The sequence below is a fragment of the Lissotriton vulgaris genome, chromosome 7 (genome assembly GCF_964263255.1).
Source record: "Lissotriton vulgaris chromosome 7, aLisVul1.2, whole genome shotgun sequence".
In the NCBI taxonomy this organism is placed as follows: domain Eukaryota; kingdom Metazoa; phylum Chordata; class Amphibia; order Caudata; family Salamandridae; genus Lissotriton; species Lissotriton vulgaris.
Genome location: NC_141695.1, coordinates 599,572,908 through 599,594,142, shown reverse-complemented (window position 1 = coordinate 599,594,142; position 21,235 = coordinate 599,572,908). Strand labels below are relative to the sequence as shown.

Below are 21,235 nucleotides of genomic sequence, written 5' to 3'. Positions count from 1 at the left end.
TTCAGAAAGCAGAAGTCTCTGCCACCATTCCTCATATTCCTCCACCACCATCCCTCACGTCTCACACCGCACAGCAACTGAACAACAGACTTATAGGGCCAGATGTAGGTCGGTCGGTAACAGCCGAAAATCGGTATTTTTGGCCGTTACCGATCGGTAAATAGGTGATAGGAATGTAGGGGGCATTATTTTACCGAATCGGTAAAATTCGGTAATTAAAAATCGGTAAATCTATTTCACCTACATCTGGCCCATAATCTCAGGCAAAGTCCTCTTCCATCATCTCTCAAGACCTCATTCTAAGCTCTTGCAAAACACCCGGACTCCGATGGAAGATCAGCCACGGTCTCGGCTGCTGGCCCCAGCACTAAGGTCTTTTAGTGACACCCTGTTTATCAGTCCTACCCCCCTTTTAGCAGCACTGGCATATCACATTTTGTGTGCTGTCAGTGGTTTTAGAGGGAGATTCATTGCTTCTACATTCATCCCCTTCCACACCCGACACTGTACGGCTACCCTAACCCCGTTGAGCACCCTTAGAAATGAAGTTGTATAATGAAGCAAAGTAATATAAGGATTTATTGGGCAGAGCTGGGTCAGGCACTGTGTTTCTTTTTAGGTCTGGCCTGACTGTGCAGCTTGGCCCAGACTTTATGCAATCAGTAGAAAAAGAGCTTTAAGATGATTTACTGAGAGAGAAAATGTGGTTCTGCCCAAAATGTTGATTACCTTAAGTACATAGTCTGATTGGGCAGTAGCTGTGTGCTTCAGCTCAAAAAGACTGCTTGTATTTCTCCTTTGCCTTGTGAGAAAGCTTATGCTGAACCCAGCAGGGCTGAGTTGGTTATGCCGACAAGCCCCTGATGGGCTTGATCTGTCTATTATGAAAAATGATGACAAAGTCAGTAGGCCTGTCTCATTTACTTTGAAAAGCATATGTTAAACCCAATAGGCCTAGAAAGGTGCCATGTCATTACACTGTGCTGAAACTTGGGACAAGTATTTTATTGTAGGGAATCACAGAGTGTGTGACAGGGAATCTCACAGATTTCAGTAGTAGGAAGGGTTTTGGTGTTACTACGTGCTGTACAACCTGGAGAAAATTGGGAATTTAATGAAGAGGAGAAAAGCAGACATGCAGACCCTACTGTGCCAAGTGCTTATAACTGGAGAAGGAAGTAGGGCTTTAGGCCTTTGTTTGGTTCTTTGCAAGGTCCTCATCAAGCTAAAGAGGCACAGGAATAGAGATCCAGAGGGTTGATTCCCGGGAGTTCAGGGATCTCCTGCCAAGTGATTGATATGTAAATGGGAGCCGTCCCATGTTGAAGGGTTCAAGGTAAGTCTTCATTTTTATTTCATGGTAAAAAAAGAAATTCCATCCTATTTGTACCAATCCAGATACTTCATAAGTCATTATAATCAATGTAGCCATTTATTGCGAATTGTTGTAAGGAGGTATTCAGCCAATGCAGTTGGTATGTGCCAAAGTCACAAAATCTGGTTCAATATGTTCACTATTGGTTGGGGTGTTAGCCCCCTCACATAGTGTAAGACTTAGACCAGAGAATCTTCCGATTTTCAAGCTCTGTAGCTGATATCCTACCTCATGTTGTTCTTTCCTGTGTTCAGAGGGTCCTGCTTATCTTACAGGATATTTTCTAATGTAACTTGTCTTCAGCCAGTTGTCCTTTGCCTGCTCTGTAAAGAGGGCCCGGTAGTGCTTTTTCTGATACTTAGTTGGCTTTTAAATCCCAAATTTGGGGGGCATGGTCTGGCCACGCAGGAAGATGGCCGCCTGCTAGGAGAACTCCGCCGAGGGACGGACCCCTGACAGGCTTCTCCGACTTGCCTGCTCGAGTGGGGCGTCTCTTTGGTGATGGCAGAGCTCCGGAGACCGTGAGGGTTGCGGCGGTGTTCTTATTTGCTGGGCAGCGGCTTCTACACCCATGGCAGCGGAGTTACGGTGAGGCGGCCGGCTTCCACAGCGTACGCCTCGGGAGTCGCGCGCTTCTGTGGCCGTGCTTCTCTTCAGCCGAGGCGGCGCCTGCGCTACCACAGGGCCGCGCCTCCTTCAAGCCAGGGCCGCGCCTCCTCAGACGGTGGGGGCGTGCTCTATAAACGCTGTAAGCTGCCTCTCCACATCTTTTAATGTAACTGCGAGCAGCCAGCAGCACCCTCCTCAGGCTATTCTAATGTTGGTTTTCCTCACAAGCTGCAATTAATGCTTTTTTGGACAGGAAAGGCACCACAACAGGAATGAAGGGAAACTTAACAGACTGGCACACTCGTTTTTCATGAAAACATGTCTACTTAATTAAATGTGCACATGTGCCCAGCGGCTTTATCAATACTGGTGGATCTAATATTGCATGAATTATCAATTCTAACATTTATTATTCCATGTGGAAGCAAACAGTGACTATCATTTGAAAGGGCAGAGATACTGGTACTGGCAGATTTAAGTGCAGGAGTACTGGTTCATTTCTCCCTCTCATTTTCACCACCTGGTTTTGGCACTTTTGCTTAGCTGTTTTATGCAACATAATTGAAATTTGTGTCAGATTGACTTGACCTTCTCATTTTTCCTATCCCTGTGCTCTGTCTTATTCTCCCAATATGGTATCTTACTAGTTACTTTATTACAGGGAGAGGCAGATGGAAAAGATTGACGGCTAATTTCTCATTTACAGTCGCTATTTTCTACTGTAAGCTCCATGTACTTTGTTCTTCTTTGCAGCCATTTACTGTATTTACATACTTTGCCTATGAGGTTGTTTATGTACGCAAGACTGGCTACTCTGATATCTCATTCGTTTCGTGGCATAATCATTTTTCAATTTCAGGAACTACTTGTCTGCTGGTCGTATTGGTTATTTTCTTGCTGCGTACACTCTATTGCCTCATTGTTATTTGCTACATTCCTGGCTTCACCATTGCCTCATATTCCAATATTTCCTCTATTCGCTACTGCAGACCACCATTGAAACGGTGTACGACCATGTCTAACAACAGAAATGGGGGTCGTGGACCTAACCAGCCACTTTTCAATGAAGTGGTGAAACAATCTTCTTCTGTGACAGTTAAAGGTAATGGCTCTACGTCACCTCCTTCATCGCAAGTTGCACTTCCTCCGAGCGACAAATCCTTATCTGACACTATGCAACGTATTTTGCAAGAACTCTCTGGGGTCAATCGATGGTTAGAGGGTCTGGATATTGCTATGACTTCATTGACTGCAGAAACGAAGTCTATCAGGGCAGAACTTACTACGTTTCACTCCAGGATTGATGTTATTGACTCTAAAATAATTGACACAGAGGGTCGTCTGGATTCTGTTCAGGGTTCAGATCAAGACTTACTTTTCCTACACAGTAAGATCATCGACTTGGAAGATCGCAGTCGTAGGGACAATATCCGTTTTTTTTGGTTTTCCAGAAAATGTTGAGAAGCAGGACATGAAGTCCTTTCTTTGTGATGCTCTTCCCACTATGACTGGGATTTATTTTACTCCTCCTCTTGAGCTCCAACGTGCTGACAGATTGGACCCACCGTGTCCGTGATCTTCGGCAAGACCTAGACCAATCATTGCTTGCTTCCTTCGACATGAGCAAACCAGACAGATTCTATCACTGGCTCGTACACATGGTTCCTTTCTGTTTCAGGGTCATACCATCCATATGGCTGCAGATTTCTCTAAAGAAATGAATGAACGACGGAAGGCGTTTCTTTCCATTAGACCCCAATTACGTCAAATGGACATCAAATATGGATTATTTGAGCCTGCTCGTTTTCGTATTACTAGGAATGGTGAGTCCAAAGACTTTTACGAACCTGCACTTCTACAGCAGTTTCTGAATGATATCAGGTCCGATGATATGGAACGCAGTCTCCTCCCTATGCTCACTCTTCTCAGTCCAAACCCTCCTCTACGAATCTTCCAACATCTCAATTGTATTTGTCTCCTGAATCTAGACAGTGTGGCAGAGATCTCACTCGTCTGCCTCGCTCTCAGGATGGCAAGGAATCGGCTCTACGTTCTGTCTCTTCTCACACTACTGCGCAGCAAAGAGACAAATCCAGATTGCCTCTTAAGACACCGTCTGATGCTGACTGATTTTTTTCGATGCTTTAATGTTTTATCACTTTTTATTATTCTATAAGTGTATAGCAGTGTTTATTGTTCATAATGTTTTCACTGCTCGTTTAGCTCACCGAGTTTTTAATGCATGTTATAATAAGATCCACTCTCCTTAGTGTCCTATATAGTATTCTGTACCCGTTTGTTCTTCTATATTTCCTAATAATATGTGATTTACAGTTTGCAGTTATTTAATTATTACAGGTTTTGCTTATTATATACTATAAGATTGTTCCCCATTCCACAAGAGATCTTTCTCTCCTCCTGTTCGCTCCCCTAGCTATGGTGCTGTTCTGTTGCTACGCCTCTCGCCATTTGTTTCATGTATTATCTAGTCCGGTTTTATATGACATTCTTTGTTTTACTGTTTTCTTGGTTTAAATTGTGTTTGATCATTTTTCTTTTATTTCTTCTCTGTTGTATGACTTTAGGGGGTCCTTCCTCCTCTTCTTTTACTTCCTATCTCTTTCCTTTTCTATGACAATGTTGCTTGTCATGTTATTCTTGTCTAGGTTTTATTCTAACGGTGGGTTCTTCTTTGTGGTGTGCTTACCCTTGTTCTCTGTTTCATAATGTGGCTTATGCCTCCTTGTTCTTTTTTACGTTTTGTATTAGGTGATTGAATCCCTCAAAGTATTTATTTGATTGCAGCCTTTCTTCAAAGTTGTTCCCTCTTTTATGGTGGTCCCTTTTCCAATGCATTCCCCTTCCTATGATGTTGTACTTGTTGTTAAATGTGACATTATCTATTTCCTTTATTCTGATATGGTTGGTTTCACTTATTTCTTTAAATAGATTCTAATATTTTCTCCTGCGTCTATTACTCTACCTTTCTCACGCTTTTTCTTTTTTGTACCTTATCTCCCCTTTGCTTTTTCCTTGTTGCTTCTCTTCCCTCTTCTCATGTCCTTCTCATATACTCTTTAGAATGTTTGGGGGTTTTGATGTATTGGTTCCTCTTCTTATTACATTTCGTGACAGTCTCCTGTGGGGACGTACAATAGTTGGTCCAGGCTTTTATGATGATATTTTATTCTCTTATGCTTTATGTATTTCATGTTATCATTTGTCCTCTAGATCCCCATTCTTCTTTACTCGAACGGGGTCCGGTTTCCCCTGGCGTTGCTCTAAGTGCGCCCAGACCCGCAGTTAACAGTCCAGGTTGCTCTTTTCTCCTACTGTTCTTACTTAATGTTCCTTTTCTTTTTCCTTCTTTTCTTCTCTTTTTTCCCTCCCAGAGTAGCATTTCTCCTCTTTTTCTCTCTGCTTTTCCTCACTTATTGTTAACTCAATCCTATTATCATGCCTTCTATCCATCCATTGTCTGTGGTTTCTTGGAATGTTAATGGCCTCACCCATTACATAAAACGTAAGAAAGTTCTTTCCTATTTACATTTTAAGCATGTGGATATTGCTCTATTGCAGGAGACTCATTTGGATGATATTGAGTCTAGTAAGCTCAGCAAATACTGGGTTGGTAAAGTCATTCATAGTTCAGTCTCTAAACCTAATCCCACCAATCCTAATCCTATTCGTAAATGCGGAGTAGCCATTCTTTTTCAGAAGTCACTTCCTTTCACAATTTTAAAGACATGGTCGGATCCGGAAGGTCGGTATGTTTTTGTTAAATTGAAGCTTGGCAACTCCTTCCTTTGTCTTGGTTCTGTATACGCTCCGCTTAGTTCCAAAAAGCAATTTTTTCTTCGACTAAATTGTCTTCTTACGGAAATAAATGCTTCTCAATTTCTCATTGGTGGTGATTGGAACTTGGCACTGGATTCTGCTCTTGACAGAACAGGTTGCATTGACACTGTTAACGCTTCAGACAGAGCCATCTTCTGTGACATTCTTGCTGACGCTGGTCTTGTTGACCACTGGAGACTAAGTCATCCACAGGATGAAGAATATTCTTTTTTTCTTCTACTCACGGTACGTTTTCACGTCTTGACTGCTTTCTTCTTTCGCAAGATTCAGTCCGACTGGTTACTGATTCTAAGATTTTAGAAGCAGCTATATCTGATCATTCTCCTGTCCTTTTGTCTCTAGATCTGGGTCTTATGAGTCCGGGGCGCAAACCGTGGCGTTTGAATATCAACAAATACAAATCGCCAGCGGGTAAACTTCTTTTGCAATCCCACTTACATGATTATCGTCTCAATAATGCAGATTCGGTTTCCTCTAGACGAACGGTTTGGGCAGCTGCTAAGGCAACCATTAGAGGCCAAATTATGCGGGACGCTGCTCTTTATAATAAAAAGAACTCTGCCAAGCAGATTGAACTGGAAAAGGATATTCGCCCACTCTCTCAATTATATATTTCGCAACCATCTCTCCACAACCGAAAGTTATTGGAACAAGCGCGTATGTCCCTCAATACTCTTTATACTTCTAAGGCGGAATATGCCTTACAAAAGATGAAAGGCCGTCATTATGAACAAGGAGAGAAAGCAGGTTGGTTATTGGCTGCGCAGTTACGTCAAAGAGAGGCCGCTATGGCTATTCCAGCAATAAGATCAAGTGGTGGTGATATCCTTACTCGGCCACAAGAGATAGATGAAGAATTCGCCTCATTTTATAGATCTCTATACTCCCCAGGCAGTCAAGTAGATACAATAGCGATGTCTAAATTTCTGGATGAAGTTCATCTTCCACGGCTCTCCGATGATGGCAGGGCTCTACTTGAGGGAACTATCACGAAGGAGGAAATTTCTTCAGCTATATCTACCTTACCGTACCATAAAGCTCCGGGAGATGATGGTTTCCCTCCTGAGTTTTTTAATGGACTGGTCAGAGTATGCTTGATACTCTTCATGCTGCCTTTGAGGAAGCCGTGAAGGAGTCTTCTCTTGGTTCTATCTCTAACAAAGCCATCATAGCAGCCTTGCCAAAACCTGGCAAGGATCCTCTATTGCAGGGGTCTCTAAACTGGTCCTGGAGGGCCGGATCCATGCCAGATTTTTAAAATTACTACATGTATCTCAATGGGGATATCCAAAAAATCTGGAATGGATCCGGCCCTCCAGGACCGGTTTGGAGACCCCTGCTCTATTGTGTAATAGTTATCGTCCTATATCTCTTTTAAATTCTGATGTTAAGATTTTTGCCAGCATTCTAGCATCACGACTCCGCAAGGTTTTGCCTTCTTTAATCCATAACTCCCAAGTAGGTTTTGTTCCCGGTCGTTCCTCCCGCAATCATTTACGTACTCTCTCCCATGCCCTATGGTCCGCTAAACATCTTGCAGATGATGCCCTTCTTTCTTTAGATGCTGAAAAAGCATTTGACCGTATTGAGTGGAAATACCTTTTTACCAAAATGCAGAAATTTGGATTAGGTGATCAGTTCATAGCCAAAGTTCGACTACTTTATGATAGCCCATCTGCCCAAGATAATTATGGAGGTTTTCTCTCTACTCCATTTCCTATTCGGCGGGGTATCCGTCAAGGTTGTCCACTATCCCCTCTTCTTTTTCTTTTAGCTATGGAACCTCTGGCTGCTGCAAATCGTCAATCGGCTGCTGTGGTGGGTGTTCCTCTTCCAATTGGTCATTCAAAAATGTATTTATATGCGGACGATATTCTTCTTACACTTACTAACCTTCCGCAATCTCTCCCTGCTCTCCTTCGTGTCATTGATGATTTTTCTTCTTTTTCTGGATATAAGATAAAATGGGACAAGAGCGAAGCCTTGCCTATGTTCCTTGGTACTACAAAGGATGCAATCTCTGGTTTTCCATTTCACTGGCAACCTTATCGGCTTAAATACTTAGGAATACTCCTCAATAGGGGATTGGATAACGATGTCGCAGACAATCTAAATCCCTTGATTACGCAAATGCAAAGGGACTTCGATAAATGGAAGATCCTGGGTTTATCCCTTTGGGGACGGGTTCAGGCGATTAAGATGGTCACCTTACCGCGTTTTCTTTATGTTTTGGGTATGCTCCCTTTGACTATTTCTCTAGCTACTCTTCGGTCCATTGATTCAAAAATTTAATTTTTTATATGGGGTACAGCTAAACCGCGTCTCACCTTTGCTAAATTAAAATCCCACCAATTGCAGGGAGGTTTGGGTCTTCCCTCTATCCAGCACTATTCCCTTGCCCTACATCTTTCCTATCTTTCTTTCTTTTTACCTAAATCTAAGGACATCCCTCAATGGGTGCCACTTGAATGCCATTTATTGGCTTATGGTCCTGGTTTATCCCTTTTATATGGCAAGGGTTCCAGTTCTCTTGACCCCAAAAATCCTATCTTGTCTGCCATGTTTAAGTCTTGGCAAAGAAGTCACCGTCTCCTTAACTCTAACTCGCGAATTCATTTTAATGCTCCTATATGGTCTAATTCGGCTATTCGGGTTCGAGGTCGAACTGTATCCTGGCCTCTATGGCAGCAAGCTGGTATTCATTCCCTGGAACAACTGTTCCATGGTGACAATTTTAAATCCTTTTCCCAGTTAAGTGAGGAATTTCATCTACCGCCCACACAATCCTGTAAATACTCTCATCTTCAGCAAGCTCTCACAAAACATTTAAGTTCCCCACCTGAGTTGTTGCCCGTCTCTCCTATTTTATCTTATCTGAATTTATGGGGAACTTTTAAGGGTGTCACTTCCGGTCTTTATAAGACTTTCCTGCTCCCTCTATTTTCGCAACCCCTTTCGAAAGCTCTTCAATTGAAATGGCAAACACGCCTATCTGTGACTTGCTCAGATACTCAATGGGATCTCATTTTGGAAGGATTACATAAGGGTGTTCGAGAAGCTCGCCTTAAATTTTTTATTTTTAAAATTCTCCATGAATGGCACTGGTCTCCGATCAAATTACATCATGCTAAGTTACTTTCGCATTCCTTGTGTTGAAGATGTTCTGCTTCCGGCTGTGATATAACGCATATTATATGTGAGTGCCCTCGTACCAGATCATTTTGGCTTTTTGTACGAAACACTTTGGCTCATTCTATGTCATTGCCCTCACCCTTTACCTCTGCAAATATAATTTTACATGACTTTCGTGGCCTTTCCAAGTTTATAAACCACAGACCCGTCTCCTCCATACTGCTTTAGCCACGGCAAAAATTTGTATATTGCGTCATTGGAAGTCTTCCTTACCTCCTTCTCAGGAGGAGTGGTTGGTGGCAATGATACAAACAGCTTCTTATGAACGTATAATCTATAGTCTACATTTTTCTTCAAGTATGGTCCCCATTTCTGGAAACCACAGTGGATAATGACTCTGTCTCTACTTCTTCTTCTTCTACGACTTCTCTTCCTCCTTAATTTCACCTTCCTTGTACCATGCTTACTTTCGCTTCCTTCTCTCTTTTCCGCTTCTTATCACTCTTCTTGCTTCCATCTCTCTTCACAACTAGTTTGTTACTCTGGGGCTCCTTTTCTTTTTCTTTTTCTTTCTTTTTTCCTTCCTTTCTTCTCTCTTTCTTTTCTTTTCTCTTTTACCTTTAATTTTGCCTTATGAATACTAGAGGATGCGTTGTTTTATGCCTCCTTTGTTATATTTAATGAATGGTTTCCTCATTTATACTGTGTTTCATTTCTTCCTCTGCATATATATCTGCATTTGTGATTTATTTGAAATTTTATTAATAAACAATTTCAACACAAAAAAAGAAAGATAGTATAAAAAAAAATTTCAAAATAAATAAAAATCCCAAATTTGCAAAAACTTTCCGATCATAGAGGGTTGGCTCATACTCAGACAGTGAATGGGTTAATGTGTTTGTTATTGGGGGGAGTACTTTCTGGAAACTCGCTCAACAAGACTGTGGTGAGGAACTCTGCACTTTTAAGACCAGGTATTAGGGACATTTTTTCTCAGCATTTTGAAACTAATAGATATAGTTAGTGATTTGTCTGTTAAAGTTTTGAATATACAGTTATGTTTTTACCCGACAGGATAATTCCTTCATTATTTGAACCTGTAATTCGTAAGGTGCAATGTGTGTATTAGGATCTCCATTTTACTACCAGTTGAGGTTAATATTGCAATGGGTTCTGTAGTTGGCTAAGTTCTAACAGTTAGCTTGCGAAATTGACCCAATTAAATCCGTTTGTCTGCCACGTGTATCTGAGTTGTTACCATAGTTCTGCTTCTGTTTCACGTAGAGATGTAAGTAATGGGTTTGAGGACGCCAATTTGTGCTTCTCTAATACTGAGAGAAGGAATCGGATTTTACTGGCCCTTCATTCCTTTAATACTCTGCATAATATAATATTGTCCTTGCTTGCCTTGTGGAGTATCTTCCCATCATAAAAAGAGATTTAGCAAGTGCAATGTACGGCGCACGTGCTCCCGACAACCAAACCATTGATGGAGAGTGTCTTTTTACATATCCATATCTGCTTTATATCAGATCTTTTTCCTCACAATTATCTCTTAACGGCAAAATCTAGTGTCTTGTACCCATTCCTGCATCCTATAGTTTCTACATTGCTAAGCTTCATGGTCCAAATAATTGGTGCAACAGGATCACAGAAAAATACTGAGGCTGAGAAGTAAAGCAAACCCTTCCTTGTTCATGCCAATTGTTCAACTAAAATAATACCCCACCTATAGCAATCCTGAAAAAAATCTTGGATTGACATTTGCTCGACAAAGGGTATAATATCCTCAAATTAATGCAGATTTGTCCAGAGGCAGCCTCCGCCCTAAATGACTGTAAGTTGAAACCATCTTTTACGACACGCCCAGGCTGTCATCTCATCTGAAACTGGTTGTTGTTATGCGCTTTACGAAGGCCTTGATGACAAAATGTTAAACTACAGATTTTCTAATAAAATTCGACATACTTGGTGACCCATACAGAGAAACCAAAATATGAAACCTGTATTCAAAAAGCTGCACAAGTTCCCCATTCAGATTGTTAATTTACTCCCTGGGTAATGACGCATGAATTCATGCTCTGCGAAACCACTGATTACGTGAAAGCCTCGCCCAAGTACACATGGCACCAATAATGCTCAGGTCAACGCAACTGGAACTAGAACAGAACGTCCAGTGTAAACCCTACAAGAAGGGCCTTGTTTGCCCATAGAAGGGGCTTTGTACCAAATCCCGGATCTACTCCACGTTTTAAACTCTTTGAGGACATCGCTTTTCAGAAAAACTTACATAATCTCTTTGGCCTTTTGCGCTTCCATTGATGGTAATGCTACCTGCACATGGTTGTGTTCCGTACACAACGTCAACAATGAAATGTTATGCTTGTGTTTTTACCAGAATGTGTCCCGTGTATGTTCTGTCACCAAAGATCAATGACTGCAGCCCTTGTTACTTCCTACAAACCATGAGACTTGCACGCAGTTTAGATTGGGCTAATTGTAAAAAAAAAACAATAATGTATGTGAATACGGAAATACTGTCTTTGCCCGTAGAAAAATGTCACTTTGCTTGACTCACTCCTTTTCGATTTCTGGCCCTTGGGGGTGCTTCAATCTCTTAGCCTTGTCGACGTCAAGGAAGAGGTCCTTCAGTAGGACCTCGGATTCTTTCAGACATTTTGCATTCTCTTGCTGGTACTGGAAGGCTTGCTTCTGCTTGGAATGCTCAGCATCCTGCAGGGAAAGATAAGAAGAACATGGGTGTGTGCAAGCCAGGAAGCACAAACCAGTCTCTAAACGACCAGTGCAAGACACGGCTAACTCCTGCTCTGAGGCACCTGGAGAAGAGCTTACTGGCCTCATTCCAATCTGGACATAACCCCTTCCAAGCCATCGGCCTGCACAATAGTTCAACGACCAGAGGATTTAAGGCTCAGTCTACAAGCAGGGAGAGGAAACCCATGAAGAATCTGCACTGAATGTAGGAAGGACACAGAAGTGTAGGTTGGTGAGGGGGGTTTCAAGTTTCAAATACCCTTAAATATCAGCCTCTGCCTCCCTTTGGAATGTGTGAGTTGAAGGACAGATTCTTTACCATGGTAAACATTATGTCAAGTGAAACCACACTTGGGGAGTAGTGAGACCCCCCAGGCTGGTCTCATGAGATACCGCCAGTTGCTGTCCTTGTATGTTTCACACATGACACATCTGTGTATGCTGAGGGTAAATAGCTCTGTGTGATCAGGGCAAACATTTTGTTTTCTCTCCAAGGAAAATATACTCTGTTGGGTGGGAGAGTGAAATATTCATTTAAGGTGTACCAGTAGAGGTGGCGGGGTGGCGGATTTGAATGGCTGTTCTTCTATTTGGCAGATGTGCCATCAGTCTAGAGGAAATAAGCTGAAATGGAAGAGGGCAGTTTGCATTTCTAACCTCCAGCCCACGTTACCTAAATCCTTCTCACCAATCATCGATACACCACCTATCTTAGCCGTTTGTCTCCTTTCTAGAATTACCTTTTTCAATTTATTCTGGGTTTCCAGGATGTTTCTCTCCACCTCGTCTGCATTCTTCTGCATGCGCGAGATTAATAGGGCCAGTTCATTGGGCACCGAGGACCTAATTGAGGAAAAAGAAATGTCATTACCATTTTTGGATATCTCGAAAGAGCAGTCCGGTGCATCATGGAGTCTCCCAATGCTGCTACCTGTCTCTTCACTCCTGTGACCTATCGCCAAACTGATGGCCCCCGGGTGAAACAAATGGTACATCCTAGTGAGGACTGGCCTAATGTGAAGGAAAATTCTGCAATACCTCCGAGAGGTTTGGGTCTCAGAAGCCAGGGTAGGACGGATTCCCAGGGCATTTTACTTGGTCAAGCCAGGTATACTTAGAGACTAGGTTACAGCATGATTTATATTCTGAAGCAATGTCCAAACAAAACTGAGAATGCATTCCAAATAAAGGGCGGTATTAAGCATTCAGAATACTGGTTGTTCATATGGACACTTCAAAGTGCCCCTTCAGTGCATTAAAAGGTATAAGTCTGATGGATTTCCCACAGTTAGGTGCTACAGAAGACCATGGTCTCACAGATTTAGGTAATCATCTCTGATGATCAAGAGCACAAATATCCTGAAGTCCTCACTTCTGACTCTGAATGTGTTTCAAGTGGAAGAGGGCCTGCACCATCTGCTTATAACCGTTGGAACAGATGGTCCTTGAGGTGTAATGTGACCAGCAGTGAGATAGAGGTCCCCCATGTTATCATGGTTCACCTTTTGTTCCAAACACCTGTGATGGAAACATATATGACAGCTATATATGGTTTAACAACACAAGCTCAAACACGTGTCTTCGGGGATGGCTTGATTTCCTTCTGGAGTTTCGCCCTAATTGCTTTGCTCATTTCTACCCTATACTGGTTTACCTGAGGGTGAGAGCACACTTGGGATGTGAGGTTGGCCCTCTAATGAGATGCAAGTTTATTGCAGGTTGAAACTGTAATGAGAGGTGAGTAGAATAGGATTCAAGGGGGAGTGTTATTAGGTGCAAATGGAAGGAGATGAGAAACTGGAGATGCACATGCAATGAAATACAACACTGAAAGTGTAAGGACGTGAATATAATAGACGTAAGAGCAATGAAATTTAAACCTGGACATGTACTTGATAAAAGTGAATGAGCTTTAGGGATGCTTCCAGATTTCAAACAAAGGATGCCATGAAATATAAGCAGATCAATATGCAGAGTGTAAGAATATTATGTGTATTTGTACAGCTCCCCATCACCATCGAGGGTATCCTGGCGCTGAGCAGGTAGGTGCCCTGCCTAGGGTATGTTTGTTATTAAGAAGCCAGGACTTCAGCCTCTTGTGGAATTCAAGGAGACAGGAGAAGGCTCTGAGTTCCAGGCTCTGATGTCCAGTGGGAAGTTGTTCCAGGCTTTAGGAGTGATGTGGGAGGACACCCATCCTCCTGGCCTGGTTCAGTGTATTATGAGATGTTTGTGAGTAGGAGTCCTGCGGAGCAGAGGTGTCTGGGTGGTTGGTGGAAAGAGATGTGACTGGTTGGGTAGGTGGGGCCTGAGTTGTGCGGTGCCTTGAATGTGTCTGAGTGAGGGGTTTGAAATGAGCTTGTTTGTGTATCAGGAGCCAGTGGAGCTTCTTGAGCGTACGTATGATACATAGGCGCATGCAATCCCTGGATAGAAGCCGGTCTCTAATTTTTTTCACTACAGCGACTTGTGGCTTGTCTAGTCACCTGTAAAAACGAAATGAAGTGCAGCTGGTCACGTGTACTAACTTAATCTAATGAGCTGTGAGTGCAAAGACATGTATGTATAATCAGACCCTCCAGCTTATCGCGATTTCGCGATTTGCAAAAAAATCGCGAAATTGGCCGATTTGGTGAAATGCCGCGATATTTGGGCAAAAGCCCGCGAAATTTGCCGTTTCCGCCGTCTCCGCCGTTTTCCGCCCGTTTCTGCTTTAAAATCCAGCCCCATGCGCACCCATTTTCCCTTCCCCAGGATTTCGCGGCGAGAGAAGGAGCGAGAGGAGGTCGAGGACGGCGACTGAGAGAAGGAGAAGACCACGGCGGCCGAGAGAGGGAGAAGACCAGCAAGAAGCGGCAGCGACACACACACGAAGCCTCTTACATTTTAAGCTTTTGTTTCATTATAATAATGAAACAAAAGCTTAAAATGTAATGAGATACATATGTAGAAAAGTGTGTTTTGCGTAAGAAGATGTGAGGTTGCAGGAGGTGTGAGATGAGAGTGTCATTAGCTATGTGGCAGACTGTATAATGAGATGTAAATAATGGGTGTAAGTACAATGACGTGCTGTTGAAAGTGTAATAAGATATTTTTTTAAATGCCAATTTGAAGGTGTAATAGCTGCGTGTGCAACAAGAGGCAAGGTGACATATGTGTTAAGCTGCAAAATGAATTAGTACAGTGCAATGAAAAACGGTTGGTGGCGAAATTAAATGTGCGTTTACGAAGATGTAAGGCTGATGACCGAATAAGCTGCAAGTGCAAAGAGAGGCAAAGATGAACATGGAGAGAGATGCAAGACATGAGCGGTTGAAGGTGTTTGAGATGCAAAAAAATAAGGTGCAAGTTAAGTGAGCTGCAAATGTAATGATATGTGAGACTGAAAGTGTCTAAGATACAGCTAAGATACCTGGAGAAACAATGGAGGCAAGCGCCCTCCACCGATAACTTAGCCACGCTTCGCTCTGCAAGATCCAAATACCATAAGAACATCTTCCTTGGGAAAGCGTCGCACTTCAGAACCCTCCTTGACTCTGCCAAAAATAGACCCAAAAAACTATTCGATCTCATCAAGATTCCCAACCACTCTCCCCCAACCTCCAAGCTGGAGGACTCTACCAAGAAAGCAACGGACTTTGCTCTATTCTTTGACGAAAAAGTGAAATCCCTTGTGGCTCAGGTAGCTCACCCTACCCCTCCTGAGGAGCGCAAATCCTTAACCGTTTGGCAGAACTTTGACCTCATCTCTGAAGATGCCCTCCTCAAATCAGTGCCATTGCTATCAACTTCTATTCCCATTCACTATCCTATTGGACCACCCTCGTCAACCTCTCCCTCTGCCAAGGCTCCCTTCCTGTCTCCTTCAAAACAGGGCAGGTCACCCCTCTGCTTAAAAAACCCTCTGCTGATGCGAATGACCTCAATAACTACCGCCCCATCACTAACCTTCCCTTTCTTGCGAAGATCACAGAAAGATGTGTTGCGAAACAACTCTCTCGTTATATCAGGGACAATGATCTTCTTGACAAATGTCAGTCCGGCTTCATCCAAAACTGCAGCACTGAAACAGCCCTATTGCAAGTGATTGATGACGCACTGAGGATACTCGACTCGGGGGGGGTCCTGTCTCCTTATTCTCCTTGACCTCTCTGCAGCCTTTGACACTGTCAACCACGACACTCTCCTCAACATTCTGCAACAGAGAATGGGCATGGAGGGTAATGTGCTTAAATGGTTTGCTTCCTTCCTCTCAGATAGATCCCAAATGATCAAAATAGCGAACAGCCTTTCATCTCCTCTGGTGGTAGGTCAAGGGGTTCCTCAAGGCTCTATACTTGCACCTACTTTGTTAAACCTCTACCTAGAACCCCTGGGAAATCTCCTAAGTAAATCTGGGATCAACTATCACCTCTACGCAGATGACACTCAAATCTACCTCAAAGTTGCCTCCACCCACGATCTCACTTTCCTTAGATCAACTCTCGACTCCATTCAAAACTGGATGTCAACTCACCAACTGATTCTGAATCCCTCCAAAACTGAATTCCTCCTCCTCTCCTCCTCACTTGCCCCTCCCCCGGTTCAATCTTGGATGGATCAGACAAATCTAGTCAACAATAAGCATATCATTGTTGAAAGCGCAAAATCCCTTGGTGTCTTACTCGACAAGAATCTCAATCTAATCCCTCACATCAATTCCATTGCAAAGTCTGCACGATACCAACTGCGACTTCTTTGGGGAATTTGTCGCTTTTTTCCTGAGCATGACCTTAAAACACTGGTGCAATCGCTGGTCCTCTCCAGACTGGACTACTGCAATTCTCTTCTTACTGGCCTCCCCAAATCCCACCTATCCCGCCTGAAATCGGTCCTACACTCAGCAGCCCGTTTCATCTATGGGGCTAAAAGAAGCGACCACATCACACCGCTGCTATCCTCCCTGCGTTGGCTTCCCACCGAGGCTAGAGCTATCTACAAGACTGCCTGTATCACCCACAAAGCCTTGCACTCCTCCTCTCCTCGCTACCTGTCGAATAAACTGAAACTCTCTGGAGGCTCTAGACATCTCGGAATGCGGAAAATCTTTTGCTTGAACCCCCCACTTTCAAGAAGGAAAGATCGATGGCCCAATCCTTTTCAGGCAACGCAGTGAGAATCTGGAACTCTCTCCTGCCTCAGCTCCGGACTACCTCCTCCTCTCAGGCCTTTAAACGGGACCTTAAAGTTCTCCTCCTCCAAAGACACCTTCAAGTCTAACTCACACCCTTGCCTTCGTTTGAAGGAAGACCTCCCATTACTGGAAAGTCTTTTGGCCAGGAGTATGGTCTTCCTCCCCAGTGTGTTCTGGTAGTATAAATGTTTAGTAATATCCCAATACATGTGTATGGTACCCTTTTGGAACTTGCACACGTCACTTTTGTTTTATAACACACTGTTTGCTACCTCACACATTTTGTTTGTTTTAGATACTTGCACAAGTGCCTCCATTGCCTACGTAGCGTTTGTTCTTGTGATGGTGTCTGCCTTTAATTGCAGTATTATTCTTCGACTTGTATTTTGTACATCTTTGTAACCTGCACCCATTTCACTTTTTTCTCCTGTAATGCACCGATTGCTACCTCATGTATTTTGGTTGCTCACTAGTGTCACTTTTGATCCATGTAACTTATTGTTTGCATTTGTATTTTGTTCCTGTATATCATTATTGGTCCTTATGTGAAGCGCTCTGACACCTTCGGGTAAAGTCCGCGCTATATAAAATTGCATAAATAAATAAATAAATACTTAAATGCAAGTGTCCTCCTCCAGTGCAAGGGTTGTCAAAGCCCAAGCAACGGCCACACTTTCATACGCAAGAGGCCATTTTTTTAAGCTCGTTTGTTTTAATCTAGTGCCCTCTTGTGGGGTTTTATGGTAGTGCCCTGCGACAGCTAGTTCATTGGCTTTACCATTACCCTCTATTAGCGTGATGTAGAGTGGTTGGGTTGGGAATTGCTCACAACACCAGAAGCTTCAAATCTTAACACAGGTGCGCAGCTCAGCCAACCCCTTTCTCAGCTTTTATTTCATATTTATCTGCAGCCCCTGCGAGAGATAATAACCAGTTTTGGCTTCCATGTACTAGCATATGTCGATAAAACTGAAATTCTGTTATCCTTTGAAAAGAAATCTGATGCACTGGGTAATGCGCTAAGAAACTGCTTGGTGGCAATTCACTGCTGGATGGCTAATAATTATCTTAAAATGAAAGGAGATATAACAGAATTACTTTTTTTCGGGGGAGAACCACCAAATTGACTCGGGGGAACTCGCCCTCTTTTTCACCACTCTCCAAGTTAAAAACCTTGGCATTTGGGCTGATGACAACTTGTCCTTTGAGAACTAGATTTGTAAACTATGGCCTTCAAGCCTTCTCACTCTACATATGCTCAGAAAAAAATGATTAATTTATCCCTACTCAAATTCCACGCCTATGTTGTGGGTGCAGTGGTTCTATCTCCTTTGAACTGCTACAATGCCATCTATCTGGAGCTTTCAGCCTGTATTTCTAAACTTTCATACTCCATGCCCAGATACATTTTAATGTACTCTGCCTGAAACATAAAGCCAGTGCTTAATTTGAGAAAGTGGTTGCTGGTGGGGGCCACCGCTACTTAGTTTTGGGGACCAGCACTTATTTTTCTGCAAGACATTTACAGAAAAAGATAAAAACCGCCACAAAAGGAGAACGCAGGATGCTGCATAAGTGAGATAAAGGTGCAGAAAATGTATGGCTGTGGATTATAGAAGCCTGAGGGGAATTTGAGACTACAGAGCCTTAGTATTTGGTGTGCCGACATTTAATACCATCAGCTGCGGTCTTCTGAGCAGAGCATAAAGCTGCTCAGAAAACTGCAAAGTATTCTCCAAATGAATCTCCCCATATTTGCCAGCAAAACACTTCTGTCTGTGTTGGCCATTCTACTTATGTCACCTGATACAAAAAGGAAAAAACAGAGGCAGTTCTTGGTGCTGTGAGTCCCAAACTTTAAAATGCCCTCCCGCTTGACTTGCATCAATTCATTCATGCTCAATTCATCATGCTCTTTTTTAATAATTGTGTTTTACGTATTTCCTCCTATATATTGTTGTTAGTTGTTTCAAACACAGCTTTTATTCAGAAATCTTTTATGAATTTTTTATTTTATTATCCACTATGTTGCTTGACAATCTGCACTATGCACTTTAATTCTTTGGTGATAACAAGCATATTTGAGCCTCTCCCTGAGGGTTCTATCTTAGTTGGCTCGATGGCCCTAAAGATCCATTTGGAGATACCATAGGGCATTTTTGAGATTTTTGCTTTTCTGGCACCTTGTTTTAGTATGTAGGTATCTTACTGGGGGTACTCAATTGGATCCATCATGTATTTGTGCTAAACTATTTAATCTTAACTCCGACTTATACCAGTCTACACAACTGTATTGCAGCAAATTGAGTTTTGTTATTAATTGTGTCTTTTTGTAATTATTCCATCTGTTCTTATTAGCTTTTATGGTTCTTTGAACCGAAATAAAGATGATGATGGTGATGATGACTTGCACCAGAATGCCAACTTTCAGGTCTTTTCGCATGACGGTGGCTTCTGGTCTCTAGCCTTGTCCTGATAACCTCTCTTGATCCTATATATGGGTCTAGCGCCATGATGAAAATGACTGATCAAGCACTTTATACATAATTAAATTATGATATAAATATTTAGGATACAAAAAAAATCTATAACAGCAGATCAGTGTGACAATCGACTTGCCGATATCCATTGCAGCATCGATGCACTCTTGAATGCTGTGGCCGAATGTACAGTGTTGTGTAGGTTTATTCCCCGTCCCACTAGTGCAAATCCAAAATGCCTCCTAAGGTTCCACTACAACAAAACTAACAAGCATTATCAAAGCTAATAGGTCTGGGTTTAATGTGTTAATGTATGCAGCAGGAGAGAACAGAGAGGGCTATGGCTGTAAAGTAGCCCCTTGTGCTGTTGAATGCACCCACTCCAGTGGAGACAGAAAGATACACTCAGACAGCCAAAAGCATTAGGAGAGAAAAGAATATTACCCTGGGCTGAGTCAAGATGTGATTGACGGAGTCTCAAGCCAATGGCTTAAAGTAGCTGATAAAAGAAAACCAATCGTTTTAAATATGCTGAACCAAAGCCCACTCTATTTATATCGTAAGTATTAAGTCATTTTGACAGCAGTGCTGTCAAAACCTAGACCTAAAAACAGATAGCTACAAAACATTATCACCTTCTTGGGAAAATGCCATAAACCGCGGGGCATTGTCAAGAAATCAGCCTAGTAAGTCAATGCTCAAAATATGCGTTTATTCATTGGATGGATCTACTTTCGCAAAACAATCTGGCCTTGTCATGCTTTTAACCTATTTTGTATTGTGCTTTACTGCTGTGGTACAGAGTAATCACATCCTATGTGTAATTTTTTATTTTTTAAGTTTTATGTAGCGCGAACAAGATTCCGAAGGATATCAGAGCGCTTTACAAAAATGATGGAAGGAAGGACATAAGAGCAAAGCCAAGGGCTCTCACTTAAAACGTGTTTTAAGTGTTTACATACCAAAAACTCCTGAACTGAGAAAAGAACTTTTGTTGCACAGTGCTCTTTGTTGCTCACTGATGCTGAGTGAGTTGCGAAGCGAAACAACAACAACTAGAAGTGAAGAACAGGCACAGTTGTGTCTCTTTCCGCATGATTGAGCCTTGTTTACTTACTGTGAGTAAAGGTTTTCCTCATCACAGTCCTTACCGTGGGCAGGCTAGATTTCACTCTTCACCCACGAGACAAGACATGCAGAGCATAAACAGGCACCAAAGTGTGAGGTGAGACCCAGTAGATCTCAGGCATTGAAACCCCATGACAACACGAGGAAACGGGCAAATCAGGAACCGCATAAACCAAAGTGATTGCCAATTAGACCGCACTGATGGTAGACATGGCAGGTTTCCTCCCCTTCACCCTAAAACAACAAAAGCAAACAACAAGTCTGCAAGGGCTCACTGCAGTCCAAATGGAGCAATAAAGCCTCTTTTACATCCAAGGCGTGCTGGACCACCTCCTCAAAGGTGACCGGGTCCAGGTAAAGCACAGGCAGAACAATTTCCTATTCTAGATGAAAACAGGAACTCGCTTTAAGGTGGCATCTATATCCAGGTTTCAAGACCTTGGTTGAAGAGAACCCCGAGAGATGCTCATCCCTCATTGGGACCCAATGCCCTCCAGAAGTCAGGCCAAGATAATACCCAGTAAAATGCAGACTTTGCCAGGCAATAAAGAAAAGGCCCACATAGAGTCCCCTAGTCACAGGATGATCCCAAAACGCCACAGTGAATGAAGCACCCACATACAATATGCAAATGTGTGACAGCTAATCAAGTTATGAACCTCAGCCACTGAAGTAACATACTTCCGAACAATCCTAATGACTGCC

The 21,235-nt window shown here is 42.7% G+C and overlaps 1 protein-coding gene across 1 annotated transcript in view; it reads right to left on the bottom strand.

The window, feature by feature from the left end:
* Positions 1 to 21,235, bottom strand: part of EVPL (envoplakin) — a 150,023-nt gene that overhangs the window by 77,431 nt on the left and 51,357 nt on the right. Inside the window, exons 2-3 of the mRNA XM_086930714.1 lie at positions 12,490 to 12,592; positions 11,553 to 11,707 (exon numbers count right to left, since the gene is read on the bottom strand). Coding sequence (XP_086786840.1) covers positions 11,553 to 11,707; positions 12,490 to 12,592 — 258 coding nt within the window. The remainder of the gene's footprint in view (positions 1 to 11,552; positions 11,708 to 12,489; positions 12,593 to 21,235) is intronic.